This window comes from Brienomyrus brachyistius, chromosome 5, assembly GCF_023856365.1.
Source record: "Brienomyrus brachyistius isolate T26 chromosome 5, BBRACH_0.4, whole genome shotgun sequence".
NCBI classification, from domain to species: Eukaryota; Metazoa; Chordata; class Actinopteri; order Osteoglossiformes; family Mormyridae; genus Brienomyrus; species Brienomyrus brachyistius.
The window spans coordinates 5,541,973-5,554,367 of NC_064537.1; the positions used below are offsets into that span (position 1 = coordinate 5,541,973).

The 12,395-nt window shown below is 44.1% G+C and overlaps 1 long non-coding RNA gene and 1 gene segment (V, D, J or C); both read left to right on the top strand.

Annotated features, from left to right (window-relative positions):
- Positions 1-485: 485 nt before the first annotated feature.
- On the top strand, positions 486-2,182 carry LOC125742320 (Ig heavy chain V region 914-like). The segment is given in 3 exon segments: positions 486-610; positions 699-1,013; positions 2,082-2,182. Coding segments are annotated over 3 exon segments (465 nt in total).
- A 4,090-nt stretch (positions 2,183-6,272) lies between these two features.
- On the top strand, positions 6,273-8,885 carry LOC125741984 (uncharacterized). Its single transcript, XR_007397948.1, has 3 exons — positions 6,273-6,359; positions 8,403-8,576; positions 8,673-8,885. It is a non-coding gene; the product is annotated as an uncharacterized LOC125741984 (long non-coding RNA).
- The last annotated feature ends 3,510 nt before the right edge of the window (positions 8,886-12,395 follow it).

Sequence of the window (12,395 nt, forward strand, 5' to 3'; positions counted from 1 at the left end):
TAACATGAGGAGTCGGAACGGTCAGTGTGTGCTGTAAGTGTGACTGACATAACATCGGTAAATGCCATTTTTCACTGTGTTCCTGCACTACTATGTCTGACTCATTTATTCACTCAGCACCATAATATTTAATATTTACTGTAGTATTTACAGTAATTACTAATAGACAGTCAGGACTGAAATTATAACAGGGAGGAGGGTATGACTCTAGAATTTGAGACTAATTAAACTATACAGTTAGTCCTGTTTGTTAATATTGCATTACAGTGAGGTCATACAGACATACAGTGAGGTTGTATTCTGCAAAAGCGTGATTGTCGCTTGTGCACAGCCTTCCAGAAGAATACGTTCAGTTAGTTAGGCGTTACAAAGCAAATCAATTTGACGTGATGAATGTGATGAATTTTGGCTCCTCTAGCTCCACCCCTACCTCTATTGGAGTATTCAGTGCATATCTGCAACAGCTTTTAAAGGAGCCAGTGTCAGTGTGTGACAGAGAGCAGCAGTCACTGGGACTCAGTGTGTACTTTACCTCAGTGCTCCTCCCTCTGTCCTGCAGCCATGAAGCTTCTACCAGCCCTGCTCACCCTCACAGCACTGACTCTCTCAGGTCCCTGTCTCTCTCCTCTCTATCTCTCTTTCTCTCTGCATCTTTCATTCTGCTCATCTAAAAGTCTGCTCTACCTCTTTATTTACAGGTGTGGAGGCTCAGATTGTACTGACTGAGTCTGAAGCAGTGGTGAAGAAACCAGGAGAATCACACAAACTGACATGTACAGTTTCTGGGCTCTCAGTCAGTAGCAATGATATGAACTGGATCAGACAGGCTCCTGGGAAGAGACTGGAGTGGATCGCTGGCATTGACCATGATGATGACAGCACTTACTACTCCCAGTCTGTTCAGGGCAGATTCACCATCTCCAGAGACAACGGCAGGAACCAGCTGTATTTACAGATGAACAGCCTGAAAGCTGAAGACACGGCTGTGTACTACTGTGCCAGAGAGTCACAGTGTTGGGGGCTGTGGGGAAGCCGTACAAATACTACTTCCTCAAAATATACAAGGAAGCCACATTATTAATTTATTTAGGAAGTTTAATAATTTAGTTAATTAGTTATTCTATTATTTTATAACATTCAAAAATACACACAGGGCTGAGAGCAGTGACAGAATTCTTGACAGTTAAAGTATCTGTGGTGAAATGTTGAATCTTAATACAGTAATGGTATCATTTCCAAGTTGTTTGTGCTGTGGGGTTTACATTCACATTTATATCGAACAATTATGTCTGAAATTTCATTTCTTATACCTTATTAAACAGAAACACGTGCCTGACATTAGTCTGTGTACCACTCTACTGTGCAGCCGCTCTGTCCCCCCTCCCATCTCCCACACATGGTCCATCGCTGTTCCATGGGGGGGGGGGGGGGGGGGGGCTGTTGTCCGCAGGCTCTGTACGTAATACTGAGTCATCCTTTGGGAGGATTGGGGTGAATCCCATGGCGGACCTCCCTTGTCACGAATGACACATGTGATTATTTTGAATTACTTTTTGTTGTACTGACTACCTATATTTTGCATTATAGTACTATATTTAAATGCAGTTTCCTTAAACAGAAGCAGTTTCTTTTCCTACAGGTGCCCAGTGTCATACTGAGCTCATTATCCAGCTGCTATGATTGTTAAACCAGGAGAGTCTCTGACCATCTCCTGTAAAGTCTCTGCTTATTCACTCAATGACAGCAGCTACTGTAGCAGCTTCATTCGACAGCCGACAGGAGAAGCACTGGGGTGGTTTGCTGGGGTTTGTGGTGATGGGGACACTTATTACAGGGCCTCACTAAGGAATAAATCCCTCAGTCCTTGTCACGCCTCCCGGGCGTGGATAGTCGGAGAACTACCAATTAGGCTGCACATGGGAGCACTATAAAGGCGGAAAGCACGCAACAGCAGTCGTGCAGTATTTGCCAATGTTACATTGCAGAACCGAGCGATTTCTTGTCTCGTGCCGTTCCCTCATTCCTCGCCTTGTCCGTCTGCCTTTTGTCTGCTCCTCACCCTGCCTGCCTGCCTCCCCCAGACCAACCCTTGTTCCTGAGTCTCCCGTCCTGCCCGCCCTGCCTGCCCCTGGGCGTTGAGTCTCCCCTTCCTCTTCTCTCGGTGTCCCGCGCCTGCGTGTAGGACTGACCACCCCGGCATTCGACCCCAGCTTTCGCCCACGACTACTCTCCTCGTCTTGTCCCTTTAAATACCGCTGCCTGCCCGATCTAATAAAGATGGTTCTGGCCCGCAATTCTGGGTCCGTGATTCCGTTCAGGGGGGTCGTCGGACAGTCCTGCAATTAATTAATGTACTAGAGATAAAACTGAGAAGGATAAAGTATGTCCTTATTAATGTCAGCTCATTTTCACATAATAAATCCATCCATCCATTTTCCAAACCGCTTATCCTACTGGGTCGCGGGGGGGTCCGGAGCCTATCACGGAAGCAATGGGCATGAGGCAGGGAACAACCCAGGATGGGGGGCCAGCCAATCGCAGGGCACACTCACACACCATTCACTCACACATGCATTCCTACAGGCAATTTAGCAAGTCCAGTTAGCCTCAGTATGTTTTTGGACTGTGGGGGGAAACCGGAGTACCCAGAGGAAACCCCACGACGACATGGGGAGAACATGCAAACTCCCCACACATGTGACCCAGGCGGAGACTCGAACCCGGGTCCCAGAGGTGTGAGGGAACAGTGCTAACCACTGCACCACCATGCCGCCCCCCAACATAATAAATGGAAATATAAAAACTATTAATCTAGAAACATTAATTAATTAGAAATACCTTGAAATATGTCAATTAAGAATGTCTTCGGGAACAAGATAAATATGCAGAGAAATGTCCCAAAGTATGAATCATTTCACCCATTTCGTACATGAACACAACAGACTGCCAGAATAAAAAGCTTTATGATACGAAAAAGATATTTCAAAGACATTTAATATAATTCCTGTGTTCTCAGTGTTCTGTAGCAGGGGTGATTATATGGATCAAGGCTGCCACTGTCAGTCTAAGGAAATATGGGATCCAATTCGTATGAAATGTGAAAATAGACTGAATGGTGTAGAATCGCCTGTGGTCTGTAGAAACAGATCAATTATCAAACTACAAACAGTCACTGCAGTTCAAGCAGAAACCACAAGATGTCCTCAGTGTGACAGTAAATGCAGGCAGCAGAGGGACACAAATATCAGGCTGAGACCCATTTTAGACAGACTGTAGCAGCTGTACTGCTTTATAAACTGCTGTTGTGAATCATGCCAAAATTCTGTAATATGGTTCTTATAGTTATCCTGAATTCCCTACAAAACCCCTTCAAACTACAAACCTTCAAACAAACCAATACATTCCATCCATTTTCTATAACCGCTTAATCCCAACTGGGGTCGTGGGTGAGACTGGAGCCTATCGCGGGAACAATGAATGCAGGCGGGAACCAACCCTGGGCAGGTGCCAACATATTGCAGACCACACACACTCAATCAATTATGGGACCAACTCAGAGTTGGCAATTAACATACCAAGCATACTTTTGGACTGGGGGAAAAAACCAGAGCCCCCAGTAACAACCAATGTGAACACAGGGACACATGCAGACTCCACACAGGAAGGTCCTACATGCCTGACCCAAGGATCGAACCCAGGACCTTCCTGCTGTGAGGCAGCAGCATAGCAAATGAATCTCTTCATCATGTGACCATTCCCCCCCCACGACCCGCCCCACACCCATCAGAGGAGGATCCTGTACAAACCTGCCACAGCTTTTAAAGGAGCCAGTGTCAGTGTGTGACAGAGAGCAGCAGTCACTGGGACTCAGTGTGTACTTTACCTCAGTGCTCCTCCCTCTGTCCTGCAGCCATGAAGCTCCTACCAGCCCTGCTCACCCTCACAGCACTGGCTCTCTCAGGTCCCTGTCTCTCTCCTCTCTGTCTCTCTTTCTCTCTGCATCTTTCTTTTTGCTCATCTAAAAGTCTGCTATACCTCTTTATTTACAGGTGTGAAGGCTGAGATTGCACTGACTGAGTCTGAACCAGTGTTGAAGAGACCAGGAGAATCACACAAACTGACATGTACAGCCTCTGGGTTCACATTCAGTAGCTATAATATGGGCTGGATCAGACAGGCTCCTGGGAAGGGACTGGAGTGGGTCGCTTATATTAGTAGTGCCAGCAGCTATATTTACTACTCCCAGTCCTTTCAGGGCAGATTCACCATCTCCAGAGACAACAGCAGGAACCAGGTGTATTTAGAGATGAACAGCCTGAAAGCTGAAGACACGGCTGTGTACTACTGTGCCAGAGAGTCACAGTGATGGGGGCTGTGGGGAAGCCGTACAAATACTACTTCCTCACAGGGTCTTTGTTTTAGCAGAAGGTTTTGTAGACTTTACACAAGATTTTATCTCCCAAAATCAGTGAAATAAAAATATGCCATTTTTTTACTTACAGGATTCAGACTCACAGTAAACTTTACAGCTATTCAGTTAGACACCAAAGGATGGGCTAAAAAAACACACCAATTGTAACATTAAATTTCAGTTCTAAACTAGTTAATTCTGCTGGCCCAGGAAACATCCTATTACAAATATGTACAAATCTATTTTTTCAGGTAGAATGTGTGTTTGTGTTTGTTCTTACACAATGTTGTTGAAGCTAAGGATCGTCACTGAAATAGTGTTTCCAGTCTGACATCACTAGTGATGCCCACAGCAGCTCTACTCCTGTGTCCCGTTTAGCTGCCTCAGCTTGTTGCCTCACAGTCGGCGGCTCCAGGCCTCTCAGCACTGAGCACTCAGAGGCTCCCCTGCTGATGAGCAAAGGGCTGGCAGGCAGAAGACCTGCCATGTGGGTGTGTGCAGGTTGTCTGTGACCTTCTGCCTCTGTCTGTGCATCTTGTCGATAAACTCTTAGGTCACTCAGGGTACAAGGCTGGGGGCACCATGGACAGGATGCCAGTCGATCAAAATAAATAAATATAAATAAATGCTAAAAGTATAATGAATGTAGGTGGATATGAGCGGCTGTACAGCCATGAAGTCCATCAGAACGTGTCTCCATATGATCTCCATCTGAGGCCCCACACTGACTTTGACCAGCTGTGTTTGTGCTTTTCTTGTTCACAACCAAATTCCCCAGAGATTCAATATTTCAGTAGGATGTATGAAAGCAACTGTGATGTCATCAGCTACAGAGTAACTGAGGGCTCTCTTCTGTCAGAATGCTTACAGTAACACAGCTGCAGTGGGAATGATGAGATCCCACCCTCTATTCATCTTAATCCTTAATATTCACAATTGTTTGTTCATATGTAAATAAACTTTCTCTATCTGCTTTTCCATCTCCTCTCCGTGGGCTTTATCATATTGACATAAACGTTTTAAATGTGTCAAAGACTTATGGTTTTATATAGTGTTTTCTCTTTTTCTTTTACTGGATAAAATACTGAAGTGTCCTTATGGTAATACTTCCTTTTACTATATGTGGCAGGTTTAGTGTGTAAATCTTCCGGAACATCAGCACCTGCACTGCAGTATCACTCCTCCTGTCCTTTAATACTACAAAGGGCATTTCATACTCCACCCCTGTGCAAATGAGTCCCTGTTTCCTTCCTCCCTCCTCATTTAAACAGCACATTGTTGACTCTCTTTAAACCCTCAGTAGTTCCTAAGGAACACGGTGAAGAGCAGCTCACAGCAGATCATCTTCAGCACCGACCATGATCTCTGTGTCTCTGCTGCTGCTGGCAGCTGCATCCTGTGAGTCTCTGTGTTTCTTCAAGAAGAACAAAGATCAATAGAAAAACAGAAAAGTGAATAAAGAACCAGCAGTGATGTATGATAATGATATTGTCTGTTTCACACTCATATGTACTTTGCTTTCTTCTTGATTACAGGTGTTCACTGTAATGTTCGACTCACACAGCCAGGATCTATGACAGTGAGACCAGGAGAGTCTCTGACCATCTCCTGTAACCTCTCTGGTTATTCACTGACTGACAGCAGCTATGCTACACACTGGATCCGACAACCTTCAGGGAAAGAACTGGAATGGGTTGGTTTTATATGGTATGATGGGAGCACTACTTACAAAGAGTCTCTTAAGAATAAATTCACCATCTCCAGAGGCACCTCCAGCAGCACAGTGTCCTTACAGGGGAAGAGCCTGCAGACTGAAGACACAGCTGTGTACTACTGTGCCAGACGTGCACAGTGAGGGAATGTAACGGGAGAGTGATACAAAAACTGGACACCTGTGCCCACCCCCGGCGGGAGGCACACCATGCACCGGAGAGCAGAGGCGTCAAAAGTACATGCATTCTTCACTCAAGTAGAAGTATAGATACCTGTTTTTAAAAATACTCTAGCAAAAGTTGAAGTATTGACTTCACTTTTTTACTCAAGTTAAAGTGAAAAGTACAGGCTTTAAAACTTACTTAACGTATAAAAGCATAAAGTACCCATGCAAAGCTACCATTTTAGGGCAGAGCTGACTGGACCCCATGTACAAGTATTATGTAGAACGCAAGCAGAGTAAAATAAAGCCACATAAATATTTAAAGCTCCAGCGGCCATTACCATCATTACAGTACATGACGATTGCCTTTTTCCTAAATCATGCAAAAAATATTATAGTAACTGTAAAAGATGGAGGGATTATAAACTCAATGTGCATGGCGTTCAAAAAACTTTATTTGTATGCAAATATATTACGTGTTTGTGTTAGCTAGAAGAACTCAGGCACACACCATAAGACTACCAGAACCCTCTGTTTAGCTTTGGGACCCCAACCCACAGCAGCAAGGCCCAGGCCCCCACCTGGCCCACCACTGCCGGAAGGGTCCACCCCCCCAGCAGGACCACGCACAACACCTCCAAACCGCCTCGTCCCACCCCTCCATACAGCACAGGCCCAAAGAGAGGGGATCAAAGGGGCCCCCCCTCAGGCCCCCATCGCACCCCCCCCCCCACTCAGTGTGTGTGTATAAGGTGTGTACATGTGGGTGTGTGTGAATGAGTGTGTGAACTGAAGTGTATGCAAACTAAAAACTGTCATGCATTAAAAGTGAAGGAGGGGTCCGGGTCCTGATTCTCCACCACTGGCAGAATCCTGCGCGCCCCAGCCTATTCCCCCCCTCCCCCCACAAAAAAGGTGTATCAGGACTAGATGGACTGTATGAATAACTGAGGTGCATTAAAATTGGGTGAGCAATTTTCTGCCCCAGTTTGGCCAGCTGATGTCACTGCTAGCCAAGCAGAAGACTAGAAGACTAAATGAATTAGGTCAGTCTTTATCCTTTGTAGTGCTTATCACATATAAATCTTTAGTTTTAATTGTCACATGATTTTTATCTTTTAAAGAAGAAAGCCATATCGAAAACAAGAATAGTATCAGTCTGCAGCACAGGAGGTTAATTTTTAAATATTAGCAAGTAACAGGGATGAAATGTTCTCTACACCCCCCCCCCCCCCCCAAAAAAAAAATTATTTGAATAGTGTGCCAAGGGGGCGTGGCTGCAGGTGGGTGGGGGATGGGCAGTGCCCACTGAAATGGCAGACTAAATCACCGCTGCCACCCCCACCACCCTCTGTTTCCCACCCCCACCCCACTCTGGTTGCCACACCCACCCCCCTCTGGTCGCCACCCTCACCCCCCTCTGGTCGCCACCCCCACCACCCTCTGGTTGCCACGCCCACCCCCCTCTGGTCGCCACCCCCCACCCCACTCTGGTCGCCACCCCCACCAGTTTAAGCCGCTGTCATTTTCATCAGGCCCTTCGCCACCTTTTCATAAACCTCCAGTGACTCTCTGGGCAAGAAACTATGTAAGCAAACCTGCACTGAAAAGTGTCTCAGATCAGTTAGTTCATGTGGATCATATTTTAAACTAATAAATAGTTTAACAAGCATTCTGTTGTAAATCTTAGAAGAAAATCTGACATAGTTTCACAAAAGTCGAGAAAAATATGTATTCAAATTTGTTTATTTAAATATGTATTTATAGACATAGGCTTTAGTGTACTGGTGCATGACAATGTGTTCCAACAGGATGCACCTGTTTGATGAAGAAAACATGCCCATTATTTTAGTATTTAGACACGTTTGCAATGAAGACAATGTGTCAAACACCATTAGCATTGAATGTAAATGACTTAAATGAGAATTAGGGACATTTAAATTTCTGTTCACTACCAACACATCAGCTGCTGGAAAATGCTTTTCATCACAGAGAAACTGATCCACCCCCCCCCAGAAAAAACATTTTCATATACCACTAATTTATGATACATTTTTCATAAGAACGTTACCTCTCTCTCTCTCTCTCTCTCTCTCTCTCTCTCTCTCTCTGTAGGTGTTGTCAAAAAGAGTTTCACTTCCTGCACTGACCTCAGGGGATCCGCATACAAATCACACCCTCGTCTGCCTATGTATGCCATAGAGTTTCCGTCCTGAATCAGGCTGAATCTCCCTACATCCAGGATGGCAGACAAACTCTCACTGCTCCTGCTCTTACTTGGTCTCCCTGGTAAGAAGAAATATTCCCTGTTTTACACCAAAAATGTTTGATTCAGGCTCCTCATTCAAAAACAGTGTGTTCATCTGATTATTGTATTTTTTATAGGTGTAATATGTGATGGTCTGGAGTCCATTCCATCAAATCCAGTGCTACAGGAGCCTGGGACAACTCTCAGTCTCCTGTAAGGGTTCTGGATTTAATTTTAGAAGCTATGACATGCACTGGATAAGACAACCTGCTGGGAAGCCCCTGGAGTGGATGGGGGTTATCTGGTATGATGCCAGTAAAACTGTCTATGCAAAGAGTGTGGAGGGACGGATAGAAATCACCAGGGACAATGGCAACAGCATGGTGTATCTGAAACTGTCTGCTCTGAAAGCTGAAGACACATCTGTGTATTACTATGCTAGATACACAGTGTCACATATGTGTGGCTGAGCCGTACAAAAAGGCCACGGATTGATGAGAAGCTCCCAGCAGATCTCAGACATTCTGGAGACAGTCAGCCACCATTAGGCTTAGAACAAGCTGTCATTATGAACATTTCCTCTATGAAATATGTTGTTGTACGTGCCTTTGCAATCATTTTTATTTGTTTATATATATATATATCACGTGTAATTGAAGAGCAAGTTACCTAAACTCACTGAGTCCATGGGATATTTGTGAATAAGTACATTGCTGTTGAGTTTTGGATATTTAACTAAAGCTGTTCATTGGGTTACATGTGGACTAAGTGAGTTTTGGTTCCCAGTACTGTAACATATCATGAGGAAGCCGGACTTTGGGTCATTGGCGGCATCATCTCAAGAACAATAGAAAAGGGACTAAATAAGGTTTGAAAATATGCTATTCAATTATAAAGCAAATCCCATCTATATTAATATATTTTATAATGATCTTCCATTGACATGCAACATTTCTTCTTGTGTTTCCAGTTAATTCACTCGGTCCTAGATTCATGTAAAATGATAGACAGTGAACTGACGGACAGAGGAAGCCGAAACACATAACGCCTGTACACTATTCAGACATATTCTCTTTACAACCAATTTGAAAATCACCATCTCCTAGTTTGTCTGCCATTACCAGGGGGGGCTGCTAAGTAACTGTGGGTCCCCTGAGAAAATGTCACACATATTCAATACTTTGTATTAAGGCCCCCCTGAATGTGCCAGACTCTTACACTTATGCATGGCCATGTAAGTCAGAATTTATGTAAACAGTGAGCAGGGGTTACATTAGCTTTCTCCAAGTTCATGTTGAAGTTTAAATGAAGCAGCAGATTGCAAACTGTTCTTAAGGAGAAATTGTAAGTTAAAAAGTGCATTTTATTCTATAATTATAATGAGAGAAATGAGAGAATACTTGTCGTATTCAGGGTCGTGGGGGTCTGGAGCTTGTCCTGGAGGTTATGGGTGCAAGACAGAGAAGAACCCAGGATGGAGCGCGAACCCATTGCAGGGCACAGACACACACCAGTCACTCACATGGGCACACCTACTGTACGGGCAATTGGGAGATCCAGTTAACCTCAGCATGTTTTGGAGGGTGGAGGAAAACCAGGGTACCTGGAGGAAACCCAACGATAATGCAGGAAGAACATGCAAACTCCGCACATGTGGAACCACTGCGGAAGCTGGTCCCAGAACTGTGAGGCAACAATGTGAACCACTGCACCACCAAGGGGGCAGCATGTAGTTCGGTCGGCTAAGTCCCTGTACCAGTGATTGGAAGGTCGCTGGTTCAAGCCCGGCCTCGGCACATCTGTGGGTCCTTCAGCACGGCCCTTAATCCATGGGGGCTACAACAAGTGGCTGCCCTTCATGGCCAGCTTGCTCTACTCTACAGAGAGCCGGTTGGGGGAGGTGTAAAGAGAATTTCCCCATGGGGATCAAAAAAACATCAATTCTGCTTTTACATATTTTTATTGAAATACAATCATGTTTTCTAAAATAAACGTTAATACTCCAGAACATTCTTAATAAGAAATGATGTACTATTAATATAGCCTAAAAATGACATCACTCACAGATTATGTCTATAGCAAAATTCTGAGTTCATTTCTAAATCAGCATTAAAATGTACTTACTGTAAGACACCCTTTAGATTTTCTCTGACAGAATCATTGTTGACCAGAAGAAAACTAAAAAGCAAATCAGTGCAGTTCCAGCAGTAACCAGAAGATGTCCTCAGTGCGACAGTAACTGCATGCAGCACAGCGGAAATATCAGACTCATGCCGATTTTCAATACACTGTAGGAACTGTAGCTTTTATTATTTTATCTTTACCAATCATTTCCTAAATTATGTACTATTGCTGTTAAAGTTTAAAAATATGAACAGACCTTTAATTCAATTATGCTGTTAAAAGTGAGAGACTAAGTCAAAACATATAAGAACAGAACATATGTTGTGTTTCAATTTCAGAAAAATTGTGTGATTGTTGCTTGTGGACTGCATTGCACAAAGATAATGTTTGAACATATAATGCATCCATTTGGCTATTTAGGCAAATTCATCTGTTTATCACGTGACCCCCCTGCCTCATGCCTGCCAGAGGAGGATCCTGTACAAACCTGTCACAGCTTTTAAAGGAGCCAGTGTCAGTGTGTGACAGAGAGCAGCAGTCACTGGGACTCAGTGTGTACTTTACCTCAGTGCTCCTCCCTCTGTCCTGCAGCCATGAAGCTCCTACCAGCCCTGCTCACCCTCACAGCACTGGCTCTCTCAGGTCCCTGTCTCTCTCCTCTCTGTCTCTCTTTCTCTCTGCATCTTTCTTTGTGCTCATCTAAAAGTCTGCTCTACCTCTTTATTTACAGGTGTGAAGGCTGAGATTGTACTGACTGAGTCTGAACCAGTGGTGAAGAGACCAGGAGAATCACACAGACTGACATGTACAGCCTCTGGGTTCACATTCAGTAGCTATTATATGGGCTGGATCAGACAGGCTCCTGGAAAGGGACTGGAGTGGATCGCTTATGCACATGGCAGTAGCACTTACTACTCCCAGATTTTTCAGGGCAGATTCACCATCTCCAGAGACGACGGCAGGAACCAGCTGTATTTACAGATGAACAGCCTGAAAGCTGAAGACACGGCTGTGTACTACTGTGCCAGATATTCACAGTGATGGGGGCTGTGGGGAAGCCGTACAAATACTACTTCCTCAAAAACCATGGGGAAGACCCATTATTAATTTATTTAGGTATTTTAATAATTTAATATAGTATTTGAATCTAGAAATAAGTTGAATCCTATTCCTAAGTTGTTTGTGTTGTGGGATTTACATTCACATTTATATGGTAGAAATATGTCTCAAAATTCATTTCTTATACCGTATTAAACAGAAACGCGTGCCTGACATTAGTCTGTGTACCACTCTCCTGTGCAGCCACTCTGTCGCCCCTCCCATCTCCCACACATGGTTCATCGCCGTGACACAGAATATTTTGAAATATGTCAATTAAGAATGTCTTAGGGAACAAGATAAATATGTAGTGAAATGTCCCAAAGTATGAATCATTTCACCCATTTCGTACATGAACACAACAGACTGCCAGGATAAAAAGCTTTATGATGTTAGGAAAAAGAAATTTCAAAGACATTTAATATAATTCCTGTGTTCACACTGTTCTGTAGCAGGGGTGATTATATGGATCAGGGCTGCCACTGTCAGTCTAAGGAAATATGGGATCCAATTCTTATGAAATGTGAAAATAGGCTGAAGGGTGTACAATTGCCTGTGGTCTGTTGAAACAGATCAATTATCAAACTACAAACAGTCACTGCAGTTCCAGCAGGAACCACAAGATGTCCTCAGTGTGA